Source organism: Nansenia antarctica (assembly GCF_963989245.1).
Source record: "Nansenia antarctica genome assembly, chromosome: 1".
NCBI lineage: Eukaryota > Metazoa > Chordata > Actinopteri > Argentiniformes > Microstomatidae > Nansenia > Nansenia antarctica.
In genome coordinates, this window is record NC_137674.1 from 91,508,419 (window position 1) to 91,534,641 (window position 26,223).

Here is a 26,223-nt window from a genome sequence, read left to right on the forward strand (position 1 = left end):
GACCTTCACAGCGCTAGACACACCCACAAGCGCTGAAACTGGACCAGTCCGTGTGTGTCGCGAGTATTGAACTTGAGGCTGCGTTCGTAAATTCGCTCTGAGAGCTCCGGAGCGCACACTGGGTTCAACGTCATAAACCAAGTCATTTGATTGGACAAGAGGCATTCCGTGAGTGCTGATCAGATTTCCAGAGCGTATTTACGAACGCGCCCTGGCTGTCACCCGAACACCGCGAGCTAGCGTAGTGTAGTGTAGTATAGGATGCGTAGTGTAGTGTAGTGTAGGATGGAGAGAGAGAGGAGAAGCCTCTCTATGTGTTACCTATGTCCAGTGTACTAGAACCACTCTAACAGGAGTGTTTGTCCGTGAATAACACCGGCTATGCCCGGGGTAGAAACACAAGACTATAGCTGGATAAGGTCTACAGGTCTACACGGTCATTTTAAGCCGTCGACCAGCCCTCTACGACCACGGGAAGTCATGTTAAAAGTGAAGATACTTCTGTTAAACTAAGCTAAGCTAAACATCGCTAATCGCTAACTCCCTCCTGGGCTTAAAGTGACAAGTAATAACGTTGTGAAAAAAAACGTCAGATCAGTGTTTTTGTTTTTATTGACAACGGAATTACATGCTGGAAAAACATGCAGACACAGACAATAAGAGACACACGGGAGAAGTACAGGAAAACATTTTATTTTTTTGGGCCATCCTCGAGTTTTGGCTGAAATTACGTCGTTGTTTTGAGCGCGCGTGCGCGTTTCATGCGCGCGCGGTCAGCACTACCCGCCACCATTGTAAAAATTCCTGGAGGAAACACTGTACCTGCTTCTGATGCTCCCTCCAACAACTCCTCTTCCAAGCTCGCCTGTCCCTCCATCTCATCCTCTGCTTCCTGTCTCCATTCCTCATCTATCTCTCTTTCTGATACACTGACCATGTCCTGCTCTCTCTCCTGCTCATCCATGACGACCATGACGTTGCTGCTCGTCGGGCGCGGCCGCATAAACGGCTCAAGGAAATGTTAAATTTTTAAAAACCGCCATGGTCGGCTGTTTGTGGCAGCCGAACCACTCTTTTTTTTCTCGCATCTATATTTCTCGCATCTATATTGGTCTCTGAGGCTTCGCCACCTCTTCCTACATCTTTCTTCTGAAAAGAACAACAATACATAAATTAATTGTACTGTCATTCTAATCTACACTGTCACTAACTGAACACACACACACACACACACACACACACTTTACTTCATAGATTGAACACTTGACACATACTCCTGAAACAGTCACATACACATGTAACACATCTCCCACTGCAGATCGGTTCATTTACACCCAACACAGACCCTCCATGGAGCTACACACACACACACACACACACACACACACACACACACACACACACACACAGACACAGACACAGACACAGACACAGACACAGACACACACACACACACACACACACACACACACACACACACACTTCAGTTTAGTAGTAGAGTAGTACCTCAATAGCTGGCTACAGTACATGATTGAAAGTCGAATTTGAACTAGATGGCCACACACATAGCATAGCTAACGTTAACCTACAGCAGACGATACAGTGAATCCAATTCAGAAATGATAAGTCTTTAGTGATCCTAAAACTGTTGTTTGTTACATCCACCGCTGGACTGGCCATACAATCTTTCTGCCCGCTGGCAGATGGGCCGCGCTAGTTTTGGGCCGGTCGGGCCGCCTGACCGGCCCCCCCCCCCCCCACAAACCAAAACAAAAAACAAAAAACAAAACTAGCGCGGCCCAAAATAGCGCGGCATCAACTAGCGCTGAATCAAGCGGCGGCCCCCGTTTATACTAACACATGGGCTGGCCCAATCACATGCTTAGGCCCTGCTGTCCATCGGCCCCCTCCCCCACTCTGATCCCTTGGCCGACAACCCAAGTACAGTGTCATGTTCGTAGATAAGATAGTGAAAGGGGGTGCCCAGAAAATTAGGGAGAAAAAAAGTAAGAAGCTAGCAGAGGATGCCTCAAAATGTCAGAAACTGACAGATATGTTCTCTGCATCGACTGTGGGGGCTAGGCCTACTACAGCTGCGGCTGCCACAGCAACATCTTTACCGCTAACTAACGTTAGCACTGATGTGCCGTTAGCAATTGAGGAGGAGACAGAGGACACAGCTAGAGAGGTAAGCAATGTTGTTACTTGGTTTTACAAAAGCAAAGTTATGTTAGTCGCTTGCATTGGCCAGATTAAGGGAGCAGCAGCAGAGAATGTCTTATGACTTATGCTAACCCGTACAGGCAGCATGATTGCATTGCGCTTCACCAGGACTTGGCTGGAATTCATGCACACACAGTGATCTCTCTCGTGGTGTAACGTTAGTGCTGCTTGGCTGTGGACTCTATAGCTAACGTTAGATGGGGGTGTTCTGCATTTTGCTGCTAGCTAGCAAGTTGAGGTATCACTGTCACTGACATAAATGCAATACCAACAATGGGTGTTAATAATACTTTTTATTTGGAAAAAAAAGATATAAAAAAAAAAATCTACACTAGCCTAGTTCAGAACTAGTGAATGCTTTTTATTGCATGGAGAAATAAAACTCATGCAGTCTGCAACCCAATAATGTTGTCTTGCAACCTTCCATTTGAAATGACTGGGCTTCTGGTGTAACATAATGCAATCATGCAGCCTGTGTGTACATGTAAATTAGAACTTTGCTGATTTTGACAACCAGTTAGTTTACTTCTCTGTCCATGTCTTGTTGAACCAGGTTGAGCTGCTGCTGCCCTCCTCAGAAAAGCAGAGTGTCAGGGAAAGAGAGGAAAAGGAGAGAGAAAAAGATGAAACAGAGGAAACAGAGTGCCACGTTCAGGACTTCAATTACTTTGCCTGTCCTGAGCCTTCCATGCTAGATCACTTTTTAGATTAGGTCGATAGATTTTTAGATTATTAGTCTTTCAGACTGCCAGCATGTTGATCGGCGGTGTCGGACCGATTGTGTTGGGCCGGTCTGAGCCACATGGCAGGGCCTAATTTTTGTCCCAGTCCAGCCCTGGTTACATCGAGTGGGCTCAACCCTTCAATTTTCGTAATATGCAAAAAAACAGAAAACATGTGAACGTATTTTTGTGGGGGGCTTTTTGGTCATTTGCGACTTGAGAATTGCCGATATACAGACCTTTTCACCACACCGTGTCACATTTGCTCTGCTCCATCTCTGCAGCTTCTACGAGTTATATCTACTACAATAACATTCCTGTTTAACTCTTCTTATTAAATATCCCTAAATGCATTCATTTGTAGGTGTGATCTGTTAACTTGTCAAGTGTGTGTGTGGTTGTGTGTGTGTGTGTGTGTGTGTGTGTGTGTGTGTGTGTGTGTTGTTACAGCTGAAAGTGTCCCAAGAAACCAAGAGGGACTAAACCAAAGTGCTGCTCAAAAAGCTGTACACATTAACCAAGCCACAACATAGGAAAACGGACAAGAGTCACTGAAAAGGTGTATAAAAGGTTAATATTTTAATAGTAAGCCCTCACACAGAACAAAACATCCACTTCTAAGGCGCTACCTTAATTGTCCAGTCTGTGGCAGGACGCAACAGGAAAAAGAAGAAACCTATACTCTCTGCCCTGCCAGACAAAACCAAAAGAAAACCATACTTCACGGGGAGAAACTAACAAACTAAACCCATTACATCAAAGTCAAAAGCAGAACAACAGTACTTGAAAAAAAAGAAAGAAAGGAAAAGGCAGTGTTGAGAGGGCAACTACCATTCACACAATCTGTAGTCCTTTTTGAAGGGTTTGGAGGATATCAGGCGCAGGTGCAGCAGGCCCGTTAGCAGCAGGAGCAGCACACCCATGGCCCCGCCTCCTCAGATACACCACCTCAATAGAGCAAATTGGGCAGGGGGATAACAGTGTGTGTTGGATCACCTCTATTATAGCAGATGATGTAGCAACAGGGTGCAGAAGGCACACAGACACACGCCAGACACAGTAACAGCCAGTTCACTAGTCCGCTGAAGCCTTTGGGCACCAGCCCTCACTAGTGTCAGCCACACCACCGGCTGGTCCAGGCTAACCCTCCTGTGGATTCTGCCCTCTGTCCTAACAGTGGCACGCTGATCCTGCAAGCCATTCCCATTATCTTCCATTTGATTGACAGGAGATGTCCCCATCCTCTCCCCTCCTGTGTGGCCACTGCACATGATGTTGGCTTGGATACACTCTGAGGATAAAGAAACAATATACCAGGATTATTTATTTGATTATTTTATTTATTTATTTATTAAGTCTGGCAACCAATGAAGTGTTTGGCAGAAAAATCCCAATGCCAATCATTACACTTTATAACAATACATATGATTAGTGAAAATGACAGTAAGGATTACACATTTAAAGGCTGTAACACATTAACTGTGACTATAGTGACAGTAGTCTCACAAAGTCAGATAAAACAAGACATCTGAGGCAATAATACCACCGTGTGGTATGCATATGTAAATGCCACTACACAAAGCAGAGTGGACACTGATGCAGTATATATAGAGATTAAAAAAAGACTGTGATAGTAACAGTAATCCAGCCTGGGCCATATCTAAGAGCTATTCAGAAAAGATGGTCATATTGACCAACTTACCAAGAATGTTCTGGATTAGCATAGTAATCAGAGCCAACATGAGAGTGATAGCAGCTGCATGAGCCTGTCAAACAGAGGATTACATTTCCTTCAAATTAGCATTGATCTTGCATTTCACAGTTTTACAAAACTATAAGCCTAGCATGACTAATATTTACATGGATCATGGGTCAGTGGTGGGGCCTACCAGTGAGAGCTGTACAGGATCATGAGTCATTTTACTCCAGGCTTGTCCCATCCGGACTCTGAGCAGAGCTAAAGAGCATGGTGTCACTGCCTCCTCATCCTCTAACTCTGTACATCTAGGGAAATAAAACACCAACATTGAAAACACAGGCAGAACACCAACTTAAACAGTCAAACACATGTTATTACACAACACCAACCTTTACAAAACCCACCCTTTAAAACCCATATTAACAGTGTGATTACTGTAGCTATCATTTTATGAGCATCCCTTGATCAAAAATAAGTCTGCCACCATCCTCTTAACATCAGAAAGTCACATGGAGGACAATGGTTGGACAATATTCATTTGTCAAGATTCATCTGATACTAGTAAGCGAGTACCTTCGTAAGAGTTTCTCCACCAAAGTGTCCAGCTCATCATGAAGCGACAAGTTAAATTGGTCTCGAATGTTCAACGGAAGAACATGTCCCTCTTCTGCCAAAACGACCAAATTATATATTCCCTGAGGATTCAACACAATTATACACATTATAATATATGAATAATGTTTTAATTCGATTTGGTTGGGTTAGGTTTAGGGTTATTTAATTGCTACGGGGGCTTAACAACATTGGAAGGATAATGAAGTAGATGGCAGGGTTGACGGGTAGATAGTAATGATAAACAAATGTGTCACCTGAGGACTCCCTGCCAGGGCTGCTCTGGTGTACATTGATAGGGCCTGACTAACAGCTGCTGATGAGGCTCCCAGCCTCATGTAGTAGTCTCCCATCTTTAGTAAACCTGAATAAAGAAACATACTTATAGGACTTACTGTATATACACTCTACAGGGCTAACCCCAACCATACTGTGCTGCCTCAGATATTTCCCTTTTACATTGTCCTCCTCATTGTCTCCAGCACGGTTTCAGCAGCTACTGTATGTTGGATGTGTAAACAGGCCAGCCTGTTTCAGATACAGGGCATAGGGGTGACATGCCAGGTTAGCATAGGCTAGGAGCCAGGTTAGTCTACTGGCATGCCAGGTTAGGATAGGCTAGGAGCCAGGTTAGTCTACTGGCATGCCAGGTTAGCATAGGCTAGGAGCCAGGGGAGGTCCAAATCGGAGGATGTCAATGAACTCACCGGAAGGATGTGGAACAGAGTTCATTGTAGAATGGTTATGGTACCTCCATTGACAATCATAGTTTTGCTCCGACTTCTGCCATGAGGAAAAGATTATTATTAATGATTATACTGGTTTCCCAGATACATAGTAAGCCCAGTCCTAGACTAGGAATCATCATCAATTGAGATTTTCTATAGAGTCTTTGTCCAGGAAGGGAAACTAGCCATGTGTATCATGTGTGTTCTAGTTATCTCTCTGGAACACTCATGAGTTCTCCTTTTATGTCAGTCAGTCAGAGATGAGAGGGAATGAGTGCCAGTAGCCACGAGTCATGTCCCTGGGCCTGAGAGTAGGTATTCTAGAGGATTTACTATTACTTATTTTTCTTCTTACCTCACACAGGTGGGCGGCATTATTCTGAGCCACGCCTAAACCTGTTTCTGCGGCCAGGGCATACCTCACCAGAGCCTCACCCCTTTCAAATTAAAACACAAGGATTAAGCATGGTAAACAAGGACATGTCAACTCACACAAACAGACAGACAGGCAGACAGACAGATAGTAACACACACCCACACCCACACAAACACCGACACACACACACTCACACACTCTCTCTCTCACACACACACACACACACACACACCTACACACACACACACACACACACACACACACACACACACACACACACACACACACACACACACTAAATGAAGCTGTATTTCATTCCCTCACCAAGAGCCCTGAAGGTAGGCTTGGAGAGCCTCTCTGACCAGGAATCCCAGGTATCCGTTGTGCTCACAGATCCTCTTCAGCATGCTGTGGTCCAGTCAGCCAGAGGAGCAGAAAGAATGATGATTGAACCAGAAGAGATTCATTATCCAGTGAAATCAGTATTGTATCAAGGTACCACATTATTACAAATTAAGAGTGATGCATATAAAAGGTTTTGTAAGCTGGATGGGCCCATAATTTGAATATTAATCAAATTAATAATTTGATTATTAATTTGATTATTGTTACCTTTCAAATGGTTGTTACCTGCTTTTGTTACCTGCTTTTGCTTCTGATCATCATCATATATTTGTAATGTTATAAGCAGTTTAATTTGGTTCTGGTTTTAGTCAAATAGGGCATTCAGTTTAAGAGGTTCCCATCAGGTGCCTGACATCAGGCATGATGCTACTGTACACGATATTTGACACCCCCAACAGATGCATCTGCAAATTCACAAGACAAAAAGCGCATCAGCACTGAGTGGGGGTTGACTCTTTATGCCGTGATGCAGTGGCACTTGTTTTTAGATATGCAAAAACCCCAGTCCCTGCCCTTGAGTTGAGGCCTTGTCATTGACTTAGATGACACTTTTCTGTGGGCTAATAACACAACAGCCGCCCTCAACCAGCCCTTTCCTTCTTCAGCGTGCCGATGACGGCAGACTCTTACATCACAGCCTTCTCGGCGTCCTGAGAGACACCATCCAGGTTTCCCGTGGCAAGGTACCAGCCCACCTCCACCGTGGCGTCCACGTGACCTGTCACAGACGCCTTCAGAAAGTAGTGGAACGCCGCGGTCTGAGGGTTACCAGGAAACACAATGATCAGTCCCACTAGAGTCAGTGTAGGGCAGGCATAGTATTAGAAACATAGAGTCAGTGTAGGGCAGGCATAGTAGTAGAAACATAGAGTCAGTGTAGGGCAGGCATAGTAGTAGAAACATAGAGTCAGTGTAGGGCAGGCATAGTAATAGAAACATAGAGTCAGTGTAGGGCAGGCATAGTAGTAGAAACATAGAGTCAGTGTAGGGCAGGCATAGTAGTAGAAACATAGAGTCAGTGTAGGGCAGTCATAGTAGTAGAAACATAGAGTCAGTGTAGGGCAGTCATAGTAGTAGAAACATAGTATTTGAAATAATGTCTAGTTTGATTAATTGAGTCTGCCTGGCTCAATGGAACAAATAAAGTAGTCCCAAAATTGCAAAACTGCAATTGCAATTTTTAAACATTTCGAATGTGATTTCATCCCAGGTCTGAATCTCCGAACCTGTGTCGATATCTGAGTCACACACACACGCACATGCATTCACACACCGACTAATTGTGAGTGCTGTTGCGGCTATCTGTGACACATTATGCTATTGCCATTGTTTGTTTTGCTGTTATTATTGTTCCTCATTTTATTATTATTATGGCATTGCACTGCAAATTGCTACTGATATTGTTTGATTGTTCTGTTGTTAAGAGTTGCTTAAGCATGTCATTACATGGTATACTGTATATTGTGTGAATGACCATTACAATTGGATTTGATATGTACAACGGGGAATGGTTGCCTTCCTACCTCATTCCTCCCTGGTTTGTACGGGTGCTTCCCATTGATATGAAACACTCCCAGGTTGAAGAAGGCATGATTACTGCCGTTTTGGGCAGCTTGTTCAAAGTATTTTACGGCGGTCTTGTAGTCTTTCACTAGAGTGCAGTGATACCACCCCAATGCATTCAGTGCAGGTATTGAACCCTGATGGACAGAGATCAACAACACTGAGCAATGACAATGAAGCAGAGCCATACATAAACACACACACATAAATCAAGTATGCTATGATAGCAGCATACACACCATGGCTATGATAGCAGCATACACACCATGGCTGCTGCTTTCTCCAGTAGTGGAAGGCCAAGGGTGGTGTTCTTCTTCACACCCTGTCCCTGGAGAAACCATAGCAATACATCATTAACTCAGTCAACACGTAGACAGATAAACAGACACACACACACACACAAACACACACTCACACACACACACACACACACACACACTCACACACACACACACACACACACACACACACATGCTCACGGACAAGCTCACGCACATACACACACACAGACACACACCTATACACACTCACACACACTCACACATTCAGGCTCACCTTGAGTAATAGGATGGAGTAATCATACATGGCCATTGGATCCTCCATCTGCATAGCACTCCTAGCATACCACTTAACTGCACTCCCAATGTCCTTCCTAACCCCATTTTGTCCCCAGAATAGAATTCTTGCCAATAGTTTCTAAAGAGAATGAAGAGTTGTTTAGCTTTACGTTTTCTGCATCCTACATAACATGGCAGAGATGTTCAGATTTATTTTCATGGATCCTCATGGACATTTCAAAATATTTCAGTCTAGACAAAATGTTAATGACTGATTTATTGTGTGTGTGTGTGTGTGTGTGTGTGTGTGTGTGTGTGTGTGTGTGTGTGTGTGTGTGTGTGTGTGTGTGTGTGTGTGTGTGCGCATACCTGAGATTCTATGTCTCCTCTCTCTGCTTGTAGTTTCAGAAAGTGAATGGTGTCGCCTGTCTCGTGAGTCAGTCTGTTCATCTCCTCCGCACTGGTGAGATGAATGTGCTCAGTTGGGTATTGCTTGGGGAGAAAACATTGAAGATGAATAATTGTACAAATCTAATGATTCTGTTACGTCTCACTGGTTGTTCTCTGTAAGCTCACCTGATTCTCCACAGTCCTCTCTTGGTCTATTCTGGTCTGTGATCCAACGTTAGAATAGTAACCAAACGCCATGTCAAAGTCCTTTGGAAACCCATCAATGCCTTGCATGTGTTTGTAGCCTAAATGCATGAGGGCTAAACGGCTGTCTCCATGAGCACCAATCAAACTGTAGACGTGACCCTGAAAAACACAAAGGTCAACAGGGTCACTAAGGGATTACACATCCACACAGGGTCACTAAGGGATTACACATCCACACAGGGTCACTAAGGGATTACACATCCACACAGGGTCACTAAGGGATTACACATCCACACAGGGTCACTAAGGGATTACACATCCACACAGGGTCACTAAGGGATTACACATCCACACAGGGCAGAGGTGGCATTGTTTCAGTTCTACTGTATAACTAGACTGTATACTAAAAAAAAATACCTCAATAAAACTGAGTTTACTTGGGTACCCTCCACTACTGTACAGCACTTTGTATACTGTGTAACTATAACTCTACAGTACTACTGTTTAACCAGCAACAAGGTCAAATGTCAGGGCTCTACTGTACCTGCTGTTGGTCCACAGAGAGTCCCATGCCGGCTAAGTGTATGGTGGCGAGCAACAATGATGCTTGGTGATGGCCATAGCAAGAAGACACCTGCAGTAGGGCTATCAGGGAGGACTCGAGTTCCATCTGGGTGCTCTCTCTGTTGGACATTCTGCGTATTACATGTTCAAACAATCGGCTCCCAATGTGAGGGGGTGTTGTCCTGGTCCAAGATCCTACAGATAGCAATGAGTAGAGTTCATCACAAGTGTGGCTCATTTAGTAGAACATGGTGCTAGTTCATCACAAGCGTGGCTCATTCAGTAGAACATGGTGCTAGCAACGCTTGGTTGGACTCCCGCTGGGATACAAAAAAAGTATACACTCTGTGAACTGAACTGCTTGGGATCAAAGCATCTGCTAAATGGGATATATATTATTGAAGTAAATAATACAGTACTTTTTACAGTAATAATACATACTTTTTACAGTCGCTAAGTCGCAGTGTTCAATACTGAAGTCACAGAGTCTCTTCATACAGTCTGCATTACTAACATGCATGTTGGCCAATCACTTCATTCATGTCTCAAAAGAAGCTCGTTCAACCATACACTGGCAACAATGTTCACTCAGAAAGCATACACAGTCATTCATAACATTCTGAATTACAAAACGCTAACAACAGGGAGCATTACATAGTTTAAATTATTTTCACAAGAATGAATATTTCATTATAAGAATGGTTTGATTTATAGTAATCATAGACAGAATAGTTGACTGTAAAACTGTAAAGTATTAGGCAACAAGAATGAATCAGAAACGCTGCAATTTGCTTTCTATCCTTTAGTGTATTTTTTTCAGTATCTTTGCAGAAAGTAAGTTACGGTACATTTACTTCAAAGTACACTACATTTACTTGTGTAAAATGAAAAGTGGAAAATAAAGTGGAAAATGCTTTCTCACTCCTGAGGGTTTTGGTCCACCTTCTGGTCTGCATCTGGTCACATCTAATGTCTTCCCTGGCAATGAATTTAGGCTATTTCATTTCATTGTATATATTCTGCAAATATTTTCTAGACATTTCAATATGATTACTGCAAATAGTGAAAATACCACTGCTCATCCGTTATCAGCCTTTGCTGAGGTGCTGGAACTGAAGAGTAGCATCTGCCCACTCAAACACTATGCAAAAAAACAGTTTATTGCGAGCTTTCGGTCATTATAGAAATATGATTACTGCAAAATGCACCAAATCATTCTGTTTTGAATGTGTTCTTCACAGTTTTGAACACAGTGTGTTAACATTGGTAAAATGTGTTGCAAATACATAGTGTTTTGCAGGTGGGGGAGTTTGAATGAGAGAAGTGTTATGGATTTTGGAGAACGTGGTCATTGAATGCATTTTGTATGAAAGCAGCAATGCACAAATCAAAGTAAGAGTCACAGTTTGGTCCACATGGACTTCTGCTTCGTTGACTGTATGAAGGGTTGTGACTCTGTGACTTCAGTATTGAACACTGCGACTTAGCGACCATAGAAAACGGTAATATATATTTTGTATATACTGTATATATATTAAGTGTGCTCTGTAATGTTTCCTGTGAATATCTGCTGTTTTTATGGATGATTATGATACAAAGCCAATTCCCCCTCTGGGGATCATGATGTTTACGCTAAGACAGTATCTATTTTTGGTAAAGTAGGTAGTATGGACATTACTGCATAACGCTAAGAAGGGTCAGGTAAGGTACCTACCTGGAGTGAGGTCTTTTTGTTGTGTCTGTAAGAAGCTGAAAAGTGCTCCATATTTGATTAGTTTTTCCCAGCTCCACGTCTGTTGACATGTATTCTGCCTGAACTTCCTCCATAAACTCATGTAGCCAGAGTGACACAGACCTGAAAAATCAAACACTCATTGTGAGAGCTGGACATGTGATATACAAATCCTACAGTCCTGATATTCCTCTGTCCTCAAGCCAGAGATCCGTAATGGAAGCGTGACCACAGCCCTCAGCCTAGAAGGTATGTTAGCATACATAGAAGGTATGTTAGCATACATAGAAGGTATGTTAGCATACATAGAAGGTATGTTAGCATCCATAGAAGGTATGTTAGCATACATAGAAGGTATGTTAGCATACATAGAAGGTATGTTAGCATCCAGTGTGGCCAGTTGGTTATCGGAAGGTTGTGATTTGGATCCTAGTAAGCTACTCTACCCTGCCATTCGCTACACTACTATAGATGTATGGGGGAAAAACTCACCTGTCTTAAAGAATAACTCACTCTTGGTCAGAGCCTGAAGAAAAGCTGCTGTGACTTGTTTAATTTCCTCACATTCTCTGTGAGTCTTATCCAGATCCTCTAATGTCTTCCCAGGGGAGAGAGGGTTTATCACCTGTTACATATTCAAAGATATCTTTATTAACAAAAGGAACATATCCATTTCATACAGTACAATTAGATAATTGATTGTATTAAAACTATAGAATTTGCATTTGAAATGAAAAATGATAAGGCACTTGGAAAGGACACATACTGTACCTTCTCTGTCCCCAAACGGTAGTATTTGATTGGTCCAAAGTAGCCATAGATACCTGCCAAGTACTTGCCTCCTCCAATCACAAGGTAGCCATTAGTGTCATTGTATTGGATATCATTCTGAAAACTGCAAAATATTAAATATTACCAATTTGAACCAATGTTCTGTGACTTTAATGTATTATTGCATGATCTTTCATAAGTCTTTAGTAATCCTGTTTTGAAAGTTTGAATAGCTTACTGATATTCATGCCTTTGTGCCTCAATGTCCTTTGATGTTATCCCAGGGTTTACATGCAAAGTCACCTGTAAGCCACAAAACAATAACTCAATACTCCAAATGGCAACACACTCACAACTTTTTATATATATATATATATATACAGTATATATATATATATATATATACCGGTATATATGTTATGGTACATGTGGGAAGACATGTGGGGCGGCTGTGGCGCAGGAGGTAGAGCCGCCGTCTATGCGCATGAGCGGAAGTTGAACAGGTGTGTTTGGACTGAGGAAAAGTTTGAGCGTGTCTTTTGAAAAAAAACAAACGAACATCATAATAACATCTTTATTTAAGCGAGTTAAGGATTTTGAGTACCCCGACAGCTTCGTGCTGATCGGGGGCTTCTAAGGACGGACGACATGGCAACGAACAACGCGAATGGAATGGACGACGATAATAGCAACACGGACAAACGGTATGACGCAAGCTTAACGGTGGAAGTGCGGCTGGAGCAGGGAAGTAATATAACCATGATGGAAATGTTACGAGGCATAAAGGAGGTGTGTGGAAATGTGGAGGGCTGTCGGGATAAAGGAGACAGGAAATATGAGATCACGCTGGCATCGAGGAGAGGGAAGGACAAGCTCACGGATGGGTTCATGATAAAAGACGTGAGAATAATGGGAAGGGACTTGGCGGTGGATGAAATGGTGGTCTCGTTTTTGCATCTCCCGGTATATCTGAAGGACGACGTGATCAGGTACAGGCTGGAGTCGTGGGGGGTGAAGGCGGTGTCGCCTATCAAAAGAAAGACGTGGCCGGGAACTGACATTGCAGACGGGACGAGATACATGAAGGTGAAGTTCACCGAAGAGGTGAGGTCTTTGCCCTATTCTACCAAGTTTGAGACCCTGGTTGGAGTGGATCACTTTAGGGTGATTCATGATAAGCAGGTGAGGGTATGTAGGCTATGTATCAAACCAGGACATGTAATCCGAGAATGCCCGGAGTTCGTATGCTACAAATGCAATAAACAAGGACATTATGCACGTGAATGCATGGGAAGGAGATATGATGGAGGAGAGAGAGTGAGCAGTGATGAGGAGGAGGAGGAGGGGGAGAAGGAGGAGGAGAAGGAGGAGGAGAAGGAGGAGGAGGAGGAGGTGGTGGAGGAGGAGGAGGAGGAGGGGGACGAAGAAGAGGAGATGGAGGGAGAGGAGGAGGAGGTGGTGGAGGAGGAAGTGGTGGAGACACAAGGAGAAGGTGGGGAAAGGAGCCATGAAGACGTGACGGAGGGAGGAGGACAAGCTGAGGTGGTGGAGGAGACCCAGATGGAGCCGGAAGTGGAGAGAGGAGCGGAGGGGCCTGGTCCGGTGGAAATGGAGGGTAAAGAGAGAGAGGAGATTGGAGCCAGCCTAGACAACGCAGTAAGGGATGGAGAGATGGATGAGGCAGGGCCTTCAACAGAGGGCGTGGGGAAAAGAAAAGGTTCCGATGAAGGACTATATGCGGATGTACAGAGGGTGAGGACAAGATCGGGAAGGGGTGCAAAAGGTGCACAAGGGAAGAAGACTAAGGTAGGAAAATGACATGGCGGTGTACATGATCTTTTTCTTTGTAATCTTGACGATGGTCAGGGTTGTTGCTGTCAACACAAATGGACTCAGGGATAGGAAGAAGATGGAGCTTGTGTTGGCAGCATACAGAGAGGAGATTATATGCCTCCAGGAGACGCATTGGACAGAGGACATAATGGAGGATGTAAGAAGGAGGTGGAATGGACAAGTTTATGTGAGTAATGGAACTGTGTATGCTTGTGGGGTGGCTATTTTGGTAAAGAATGGGGTAGTGAAAAATTTAAGGAATATAATGAATGACAATGAGGGAAGAGTGGTGGGAGTGGGGTTCGAATATCAAGGGATAGAGTATGCACTATATTGTATATATGCACCAAATGTGGACAAATATAGGAAAGTTTTTTTTGAATCTTTGAAAGAGAAATGTGTTGGGAATTGTATTATGGTTGGGGATTATAATGTGGTGGTGGACAGGTTAGATGTAACAAGGGGGGTGAAATTTAGGAATGATCCGTCACGCCCAGTATTATTAGAAATGATGCGCACAAGAGGAATGGTGGATATATGGAGGGAGGGGCACCCTGATGCACAGGTTTTTTCAAGGAGACAAATGGTGATGGGGGTTTTGAGACAATCAAGGATCGATTTATGTTTAGTGAAGAGGGAGGTGAGGCACCTGGTTGGAAGGGTTGAGTATCGGTTTATGGCCTTTAGCGACCACGATGCTCAGTCTTTCCAGCTAGGTGCGAGGAACGTAGGGGGAAGAGGAGGGACATGGTGCTTTAATGCAAGTTTACTGAAAGATAGACGTTTTGGGGTGATAGTAAGAGAGTGTGTGAGTGTTGCTATGGAAGACCAGATGTATGAGAGTGATGTGTGTGTGTGGTGGGAAGGGATGAAGGATAAATTAAAAGCTGTAATAATAGCATTCGCAAAACTGAGAGGAAAAGAGAGGGTGAGGGAGGAAAGAGATTTGCAGAAAAGGTTAGCAATAGAACAGGAAAGAGTTGATAATATTCCAGGGCATGATTTAGCAGAGTATTTGAGAGTGAGGGAAGATTTGAGGGAGCTAGAGAAGAGAAAGTGTGAAGGTGCTTTAGTAAGGAGTAGGGCAAGGTATGTGGTTGAGGGAGAAAGGAGTACAGCATTCTTTTTAGGTTTAGAGAAGAGACAGAAAGAGAAAGGGAAAATTAAGGAATTAGAGAATGATAACGGTGAAATAATAACAGACTTAGTGGGAATAATGGATACTGTGCAGTCATTTTATACAGACCTATATACATCTGGGGGGGTGAATGAGGAATGTATGAATAAAGTATTAGAAGCAGTGGAAGCTAGGGTGACAGAAGAAGAAGGGAAAATGTGTGATGCAGACCTAAGGGTGGAGGAGGTTAAGACAGCCATCATGGGGTTAAACCCAAATAAGAGTCCGGGTTCGGATGGGTTGACGGCTGAATTTTATAAAGCTTTTGTTGACATCCTGGCCCCTATATTGTGCAGAGTGTATACGTGTATGGGGAATAAAAGGGTTGTTCCGGACTCTATGGGTTTGGGGGTGCTCACGTTATTGTATAAGGGTAAAGGGGACAGGAACAAATTACAGAATTATAGAGCATTATCATTACTTAATTGTGATTATAAAACCATAGCAAAAGTATTAGCAAATAGATTGAATAAAGTAATGAAAAACATGATTGCACCTACCCAGGCCTATGGAGTCCCAGGGAGGGATGTGGCAGAGAATATGTGCACATTAAGGGATGTTGTGAAGGACATGAGGGAGGAAGGGGGTTTATTGTTATCTTTGGATTTAAATAAGGCTTTTGACAGGGTGGAACATGTTTTTTTATTGAAAACAATGGAACATTTTGGGATTGGGACTGTTATGAGGGATTGGATTGAACTATTATATAAGAATGCAAGAAGTAAAGTAAAGATAGATGGATTATTGACTGACTCCTTCCCTTTGGGGAGATCAATAAGACAAGGGTGTCCACTGTCAGCATTGCTATATAGCATATCTGTGGAGCCATTGGCAGCGTATATTAAGCAGGAGAAAGAAATTAAGGGAATAAATATGCCGGGGGGAGGAGTTAGCATAATCCATCAATATGCAGATGACACGACATGTACTGTCAGGGATGTAAATAGTGTGAACAAAATAATGGGGTGTGTAAACATATATGGAAAGGCTTCTGGTGCAAAAGTGAATGTTGACAAGTCTGAAATGTTGTGTATAGGGGGAGTGAATACAGACAATTGTGTTTTTGATTTGAAAATTGTAAAGGGGATGATAAAAGTGTTGGGGATATATCTTGGAGAGGATGACAGGGAGGCTGTTGATTACACATGGACAGGGGTTTTGAATAAAATAAGAACAACATTGAATTATTGGAAGCAAAGGAACATGAAACTGAAGGGAAAAGTTGTAATTGTTAATGCACTGTTAATGTCAAAATATGTTTATGTATTAGGAGTATTGAATGTACCAGAGTGGGTTCTAAAAGAAACCAGGATGTTAGTGTCAGATTTTTTGTGGAGAGGAAAGGGGGTTAAAATAGCGTATGATGTATTAGTAGCAGATTATGATAAAGGAGGGTTGAAACTGGTAGATTTGGAAGTAAAGATGAGGGCAATGAGAGTCAGAACAGTCAAAAGGTTTTTGTATGGGGAGGAAGGACATGGATGGAAAGGATACTTTAGGGAATGGGTACATAGATGTGGGGGGTGTGGGGATTATGGGTTGTTGATGTGCTTTAAAGTACGGATGTATGATAGGGTGCCGGAATTCTATAAAGAGGTGTTTAAAGCCTGGGGTAGTTTTTTGCCTCAGGTAGGATATGAGTGTGAGAAGAGAGGGGAGATACTAAATGTTCCAGTTTTATTGAACCCGGTAATTAGAAGAGAGGGGAAAATGTTAGAATCTAGGAGTTTCTGGAGGGCAGGACTGATTAGAGTAAGGGATTTTAGGTATGAGGTAGTGCCAGGGTTCCTATCAGAGCAGGCAATTATAGAAGTTGTTAGGGAAACAGATGAGGAGATGAGAAGGGGAGAAATAGTGAGCATGTATAATAAAATAAAGCAGAGTATACCAGGGGAGTGGGTGAGTAGGTTAGATAGGGAGTTAAAAGGGAAGGAGCAAACAGAGTTACCTAAGTTAAGACTAGGGAAAGGGGAAACAGTGCGGGACTTCTCAGCGGTTAAGGTGAAGGAGTGCTACTGGGCACTGTTGGAGAGCAGAGTGAAGGAGCCTGCGGCAGAGAAGGTGTGGAGGCAGGTGTTCCCAGGATTGGAGGTGAAGAACATATGGAGGAATTTATTTTTAAAATATAATAGTTTAGAATGTACTCATTTTGATTTTATGCTTAGGCATAACAGGGTTTATACTAAGGTGGTGTTGCATCAGGTAGACAGAACAGTTTCGAGGGAGTGTGATGTGTGTGGGATACAGGATGAGAACTTAATGCACATGCTGTTTGAATGTAAAGAAATGAAGGGATTCGAAGAAAGGTTGAAAGGACTAGTGAAGAAGCATTGGGGGGTGGAGGTGGTGGGGATGCAGGAGTGGAGGAGGATGGTGGTTTTTGGGGTGGAGGGAAAGAGAAGGGGAGTGAATATATGGTGTTTAAATTATGTATTATCACAGGCTAGGTATGCAATTTATTTGAGGAGGAATTTAGCAAGATTTGAGGGAAAGTGGATAACGGTGTGGAAAGTCTTTGAGGGATTGGTCAGGAAGAATGTGGGACTGATGCACAAGACAGGGCAAAAAGATTTTGAGAAGTTGTTTATTAGGGATTGTGGGTTTATAAGAGTGGTGGTGGATGGAGGGTTGGAGTTTGATTTAGATTTTTGAAGATGTTTTTTGTGTTGCATTCATTTGTTATTGATTTATGATAAAGGGTTATCTTGGTTATGAAGGACTGACGGAATAATAGATGGATGCATCTCATACCAAAATGGTATGGGTGTGTTTTGTTTTTATCTATTGGTTTTTAATTTATTTTATTTGAATTAGAATACAATGAAGGCTATAAAATGAACATGTATGAATATGTATAGCTATGATTGTATTTAAAAGAATATTTTTATAATAAAAGATAAAAAAAAAAAAGAGCCGCCGTCTAATGATCACAAGATTGGCAGTTCAAGCCCCGGCTGGCCACATGTCGAAGTGTCCTTGGGCAAGACACTGAATCCCAAATTGCTCCCAGTGAGCGGGCCGGCGCCTTGCATGGTAGCTTGCCGCCATTGGTGAGTGAATGGGTGAATGAGAGGCCGTTGTAAAGCGCTTTGGATAAAGGCGTAAACCCTAACCCTAGTTTTCCCACATGTACCGTAACATATATATACAGTATATATATATACACAGCTTCCATTGCAGCTATTCAAATGAAAGTTAGACTCTTACTCAATAAAACTACACAGCTAAATAAATTGTAACCTCCCAATCCATTAAAAAAAGCTACGTGGAATAAAGTGGAATGACACAGGAAATATTATTATTGAAGCATAGTAAGAAAAAGCAATAAACCAGCTTATGTCACTAATGAGTTAATCTACCTGTGCTAATTGTAATCAGCTGGGTTAATGTATATGGTGAGTAAGTACTTCCACTCTTTGAAAAAGGGTTTCCCACCTCTGAATGCAAGTAAAGAAATAATTTGTCACCAAGCTTTCCTGCAAGAAACATCTCATGATGGGTAGAGGCAAAGAACTCTCCCAAGACCTTCGCAACAAGATTGTTGAGTAGCATAATAATGGTACTGGTTACAGACAGATTTCTCAACTCCTGAATGTTCCTATGAGCACCACTGAGGTCATTATCCGCAAGTGGAAGGAACATCACTTGACCATCAACCGGCCACGCACAGGAGCTCCTCGCAAGTTAGTCAGAAGAGTACCCCAAGAGCCAGGGACCACGTGTTCAATACTTCTGTTCTGTATCATTCCCCTTTATTGCACATAACTTTTTTTCATGGATTGGAGGGTTACAATCTATTTAGCTGTGTAGTTTTATTGACCAATGTCTGGTGTACATTTCACAACTGTAAAGGAAATGTTGAATTAAAAAATTGTTGATGCTTATTTCCCCCACTGTATATTGTGTGTGTGTCTCAGCGGGACAACATATCTTTTGTGAATTCTACTCAGATGATCCATACATCCATACCTGTACGCTCCTTTTCCTCACCTGAACGATCACACTGATGTCACAGCAAACTACTAGAATTCTATATTATGAAAATGCTTTCGTTGTTTTGAGTTATTGTTGCATATCCTGTTTCTTTGCTTTTCATTGTGACATTGTGACATCTAATCTCTCCCCTACGAGCCTCATCGCAGCCTGTCTCAACTGAACATAAAAGATTACTGTGGCTTTGCCATTAGGCCCCCTACACTCTGTAACAACCTGCCTGAGGAGAATAAATCAGTATTCTTTTTTAAAACTTCTTAAAACTCATTTGTATAGATTAGCTTTTAATTGATGCTGCCCTTATTATTTTATTGTGCTGTGTTTTACTGTTTTCTATTTTTAGAGCACACATCCATGCAATGGGCAAAGCCCTATTGTAACTGTTAGTCCTATTATTATTCAGCCACCTCCGTTTTCATGAAAAATTACCATGATCCCCACAAATATTGGTAACTCAAGACAGTAGTATGACATAGATGTGTATCAAATTCCAACATGATTGAATGAAAAACATGGCTGCCACATTCCACTCAATATTCTGCATTTCAAAACATTTTAAAATTAAAATAACAGTTAAAATCTTCTTCTCATAAACTGCAAGTCCACTTAACACAAAAATTGTTACATAGTATGCTTGTACCAGTCCTTGCAAAGTTTGCGAAAGACAAGTGCATACTTCTAAAAATACACAGCTACATGCAAATTAATATGTACCATCAATTATGCCATATGCAAATAGGGATATGTCAGTCATTGTTAGCCTAATCAATCTCTATGTTTGGGAGGTTAATTGTCTCGCGGCTATATTTATTTTAGTTTTTGATGCTGTTCTGCTCTTCTCTAATGTGTCTGTGTGTTACTGTTTCTACTTATATATATGTTTTTATTTGCATATCTGTTTTATCTCTTTGTAATGCACTTACATTGTTGTAACACTGTTTTAAAAAGGTACTATATAAATCAAATGTATTATTATTAGTGTTCCTACTACTACGTAGTAGTAGGAACAGTATTGTTATTGGTGGTATACTTCAAAATGTGGCCAAACATATATAAATTAATTTAAAATCAACTGTAAGTCTGATTGGTCCAAAATTGCATATGACCATGCATGGTGCATGTCTCTCTATAGGGTGTTCAAGGATAAGAGATCCATTCCAAGCGGAGAAAATGATATGAAAACAAAAAGTAATTGGGCCAGAATTGTCAAATTCTCATAGATTTTGCTCTGCTAGGTAAAGTCCCTGACCCAAAATGCTATAATTGTGCATGCCACAACCATGAGAGCATCAGTAACAATGCAAGAAATAATTACCATGATTAGACCATAGGTGGCGCTATAATAACAAATAGAAAATCAAGTAACTTCACAGTGCTGGCACCCCGTGTAGAAATGTATGAGATGTATGAAACTTGGTACATATGTGTCATTCCTCATGGGGAACATCCGCCATGATGGACTTTTCTGCAGGTGGAACATTTGGCCAAACTTATAAAACTTCACTTAAAATCAACTGTAAGTCAGATTGGTCTGAAATTGTATATAAACATGTTAAAACACGTCTCTCTATAGGGTGTTAAAGGATATGAGATCCTTTTAAAAGATATTTGAGAAAATTATATGAAAAGAAAAAGAAAATTGGCCCAGAATTTTCAAATGCTCTGAGAATTTGCCCTGCTATGTCAATATTTATGGTAGTAGACAGGCTGATAGAGGGCACTACAATGTGTTACAATGTTGAAGCATTTCCATATATATTTTTTTTAAAAACGCCTTTGAAATTTGACAATTTGGGCTAAAAGCTAAGGCTAATGCTAATATAGCACTTTAAAACTAATCTTCTCATGACCGCTTTACCTGATTCGGTCAGATGGGGGTGGCATACTATGCTATATAGAATATAGTGTAAGCACATTATAAGTAGTGAAATGCTTGAAATAAATTATACAACATGGTCATTCACTGGGGAAGGTTACGGTTACTGCGGTATTTACGCTTAGTGTATATTATCATCATAGCATAGTAGCCTATGTATATCAGGCCATAATTAGGTGACTGGTGCCTTACAGGCCCGTGGTCCTAGGGTACTTCATAATATCATAGCTTACTATATCATGAGTTCAACCTGGCCCATATTAGGTGAGTGGTCTACCCCCCTGTAGGTCTAGCCCCTATCTGTCAATCTACAACCTGTCTGTAGATCTGTCAATCTCACCCCATTTATGGTTATGGGGGCATATCTGTAGGAACACGCCCCATTGCCGCTTGCGGTCATACTTATTATTATTATTATTACTATTACTATTATTACTATTATACAAGCGGCAGGAGTGTGTTGCATAGATGTAACACAGGATCTTTTTTCTCGCAGGGCCTCTGTCTGTAATACATCAGATAAGATTTCCCAGTTGTTTTAGAGTGCCCTGTTGCTGTTACTCAGGTGTGACTGCTCTGTCAGATTGCAGTCTTGATAAAGACTGACTTAAGACACAAATAAAGACAACAATATCCTGCATCTCTCTTCATGATCATTGCATAATGGATATTTGACCTACCACATTGTCTTCCCCTATCAGTCATTTTGCTTGATAGCCTATATCTGCATTGAAGAAGTTATCATTTAGTTACTTTAGTAGTTTAGTAGGTTAGACTAGTAGGAAGTGAGCATTGGTAATACATCAGGGAAACAGGGAATACTGTATGTGGGCAATTGACACTGGCATACGGTAGGATAAACAGAGAGGCTATGTAGAAAACAAAACAATAACTTTGGTAAGATAGCTGGTACATGTAGTGCTGATGTTTACTGATGGTCGACAAAGGCAGCTGGAAATAGTTTTGAGACACACTTTTCTGACAGAGACCCTCTGAGAAAAAGATCCCCATGCATCTATGCAATGTAAGTGCATCAGAAATGCAGCGACGACGTCAATACGATTCATGTGTGCTGTCTAGGCTGTTTTATGGTACCTTTAAGCCTTGTATGTCGAAGTCTAATCTAATCCATGTTCGTAGAGGCAATGCTGTGTAGGATCTGAATGCTTCATCACGTCCATTTGCCAAACGCACCTGAAATAGAATATCTCCTACACAGGAGACAACACAGATATATGAGACATATTCAAACACACACCTTTTCAGCATCCAGTCAAGTCAGCACAAGATTTTATTTCACCTAAAATTGTACCTGTTCAATAGCATCACCAAATACCAACATGACATCATAATAATATAATAGGACCAAAACTCTCACATACAGCATAAGCACACTCTGAAATCCTATCAAGTGAATCGACAAGCTACCACGCCTCACCGGTGTTTGTTAGCTGTATCAGTGGAGTGATGAATTCATTGTTCTGATCAACATGATGAATGATGGCACACGCCTCTCTGCCACACCACTGCAGCAGATAGATCCACACAGACAGAGTCATCCTGGCGAAACAAGTAAAAATGAAAATGAAGTCAGCTGAGACAGCTACTATCACAGACAAGACACAGAGCCTACTGCATGGCGTCAACGTCACACTATCTTAACTCTAACTGACTAAACAAAACTAAATCTGGCAGTGTGTGTGACATGTTTCCACAGATTTTATTGTAGTTCATAGAGTTCTTGTTCTCTCTATAAATACACAAACATTGATGACCAGTTGTCATGTCAGGGTAGGGTTTACGCAAGTTTAGATTTGGATGTGATTTGTGATTTAAGACTAACCAGACCTGGGTTGAGGCACAGCATGGATGCGCATGCTCTCCAGTCCTCTGTTAATGAAAGGGTGTAACTTGCGGACCACTCCAAACCTCTCTCCAGTGCTCACCAGAGGGAACTTCAATAAATCTAAAGTGTCTAAAAATCAATGAAAGAAAACAACCCAAAAAATAAAATGTTAAATTCATCAATAGAACACCATCAATAACAAAACCAGCGCTATGTTTATTTTTCCATCGAATCTGTTTCATGTCAAGTATCACACAGACCTGATTCATGTGGGCATCGGCTGATCCTGTCTTTGGTCAGCCGCCACTTGAGCTCAGCCATCCATGAGGGGCACCCAGTGTGAGGTCTGGCTGGCCGTTCAGAAGGTGGGACCGTCTGGATCATTTTGAATGTCCTCGCCAGGGACCCATAGTAAGTGCCAGTCTCATTGCCACTTTCCAGGTGGTCCAACCAGGCTCGAACCACCACATCCTGGACATCTAATGTGCGCCTAAGAAAGAAGTCCCTTCTGTACACCATCGACGGAGGAAATGGAAGCTCCACCAGGTGTTTCCTTGGAACATGGAGATGTCTGTGGTTGGTCCATCTCTTCCTGAAGATGAGCACTCCTGTCTTTGTGGGTGTGGAGACCACCACCTCTACTCCCACTACACATGGCCTGGAGCACTGGGAGTGCACCAGGACCACCAAACCTTCCATCACTGTGTCTGGGGCAGAGACAAACTGGACAGTATCACTGTAAAGGATGGTGCTGGATTCACATTGTGCCTGGGCAAAATTAGGGGAGAAAATGAGTTTCTGTGTATATTTTGTTATGTCCACAATGCTTTCTGAAGGTGAAAATTAGTTTGTGTGCATGTTTTGTTATGTCCACAGAACTCTCTGAAAGTGAAAACTATTTAGACATTTAGCAGACACCTTTATCCAAAGCGACATACAACAAGTACATGTACGTGAATCATCTATACATCAGTCATGATAAGAAAAACAAATGTATGCTAGGACCAGGGGCCAGTGGCAGTCACAACAGAACATGCAGTTTGCCTACCAGGCAGACATTGGTGTGGATGATTCCATCATCTACCTGCTACCTGCTACACAGAGCTTACTCCCAATCTCACTCAACCAGTCTGTCTACATTTTTTTGAAAGCTCAACAAAATTATCTTTCTCCTCTGTTAGTAAAATGACTCATAGATTTTTTTTTCCATTTCAATCAAACTTTCTGAAAACGTTCTTGGCTAATATTTAGTTGGTATTTATTGACCCCAATCCCAATGAAGACATTTGATTAAAAAAAATGACATGTACAGTAGCCTACAGTATGTGTGCCCATGATACAAGAATTGGCCGACCGACACACAAAATTATAATTACACACATTTGCAGCTTCCTGGAACTAATCAGTAATACTCATTTTTTTACGCGCTATATGCTACTGATAAATACATTGAGATTAAATTGAGATACTTGTATGTTCTTACCAGGGACAGAATTACAGCGATGATAGCATATCGCCCAAAAATGAAACACTCAAAAACGTTCATTTTCATTCGTGCATTTGTTGGAATTCTTGAAACTTCGCCTCTTTCTTTAAACGTTTCTTGCGTTCACGTTCAATTCCGAACACTCAGAACACTGAACATATTAAATGCACAAAATCTATTAAAAAAAATAAATGTCTTCGAGTCTAGAAAGTAATCTAGTGCTGGTTTATGTCGCCAAGTGGCCAGTCTCCGCACTGTGCAGTCCCGTGTGACAGAAACAGGTGGAGTTACCTGCGGTGTCACCTGTCCTCGTATGGAGTCGGCCTGCCTGACATTTGAAACCACTGGTGCTGCAACTAGGAACAGCCAAAACCTGCTAAACCTGCATATACACGACACACGTCATATTCGCTGTACCGTACCAGTGTGTTTAGGGCTTCCTCGGGCTAGCTAGAGTGATGAATGAATGAATGAATGAAAGGTTTATTTCGAACATGTGAAAAAAGAAATAGTTATAACAACAAAAAACTAAACAAGAAAAAAAACTAAACAAAACAAAAAACACTATTTACTTAACATGTCCGAAAAATGATATAATGATGATTATATTCGTTCCTTATTCATCAAGTAGCCTAGTCCTACACTACTGTTGTGGCGGAGACCATCAATCAGCATACAATATTATAATAATGTATTATATTACATTCTCATGTATTAGAGTCTCATGTATTGGAGTGTCGTGCAGTTTTTTGAAAAGCGTCAGTGAAATCGTTTCCGTCCCCTTTCCACGCGTCCACGCCACGGTAATGAGCTGTGTGATGGAACGCTTCTCTTCTCTTCTCTTCTCTCATTTCAGAGAGCACGGGGTGCGTCACTATATAATGAAGGCTTTTTTTATTTTTATAAATGAGTTATTGCATCTCCTCTCACACAGAGAATTAGACCTGGACTTGTTTTCACAGGACAGACCGAAGATAAACTCTGAGAAATGAATACTCAATAATTGACACAGGGGACAGACAGATCAATATTAATATCTCAAATTCATATTTCATACTGGGGGAAGCCATTTGCAGTAATGGCTTTGCAGGACCTGTGTGGCTTTCAGGACTCCTCTCTTTACTATAGATGGAATTCCCTTCGCATGGCCCAGGAAGACACATCCATTGTTTTTGGAAAGAGGACCAAAGAAAACTCAAGTAATGCTTTGTCCTGGACCAACAGTCCTTTGAATTTTTACATACCGGCAGCAGAATACCTTCGTGAGAGCCCGATCCGGTTTGGCCAAATGGACCCTGACATTGCCCGGAGTCCCACCTCTTTGGACGACATCTTCCCTTCCCTCTCTCTACCCTCAGGCCTCCCTCTCTTCTCCTGTCCCTCCGTCCCACTCCCTTTCCCTCTGTCTCACGGCACCACCACTCTGGCCTTCCTTTTCCAGGGTGGGGTGATGGCCGCGGCCG

The 26,223-nt window shown here is 42.0% G+C and overlaps 2 protein-coding genes across 2 annotated transcripts in view; one reads left to right on the forward strand and one right to left on the reverse strand.

The window, feature by feature from the left end:
• Positions 1–3,772: 3,772 nt before the first annotated feature.
• On the reverse strand, positions 3,773–24,826 carry LOC308154014 (protein sel-1 homolog 3; the record flags this gene model as incomplete). The annotated part of the gene is made up of 22 exons (XM_080527194.1): positions 3,773–3,876; positions 4,045–4,236; positions 4,870–4,949; positions 5,218–5,339; positions 5,514–5,620; positions 5,964–6,039; positions 6,340–6,421; positions 6,685–6,768; positions 7,396–7,523; positions 8,289–8,465; positions 8,594–8,656; positions 8,884–9,024; positions 9,255–9,377; positions 9,462–9,641; positions 10,027–10,241; positions 11,761–11,901; positions 12,271–12,403; positions 12,550–12,666; positions 13,428–13,603; positions 23,272–23,403; positions 23,535–24,042; positions 24,758–24,826. The coding sequence occupies 22 exons, from the start codon at positions 24,824–24,826 to the stop codon at positions 3,773–3,775; spliced, it is 3,150 nt and encodes a 1,049-aa protein (XP_080383320.1).
• Positions 24,827–25,838: 1,012 nt separating this feature from the next.
• Positions 25,839–26,223, forward strand: part of psmb11b (proteasome 20S subunit beta 11b) — a gene marked incomplete at both ends in the record, with an annotated part of 1,266 nt that continues 881 nt past the window's right edge. Inside the window, one exon of the mRNA XM_080527205.1 lies at positions 25,839–26,223. This exon is cut by the window's right edge and continues 275 nt beyond it. Within this exon, the coding sequence (XP_080383331.1) occupies positions 25,839–26,223 (385 nt within the window).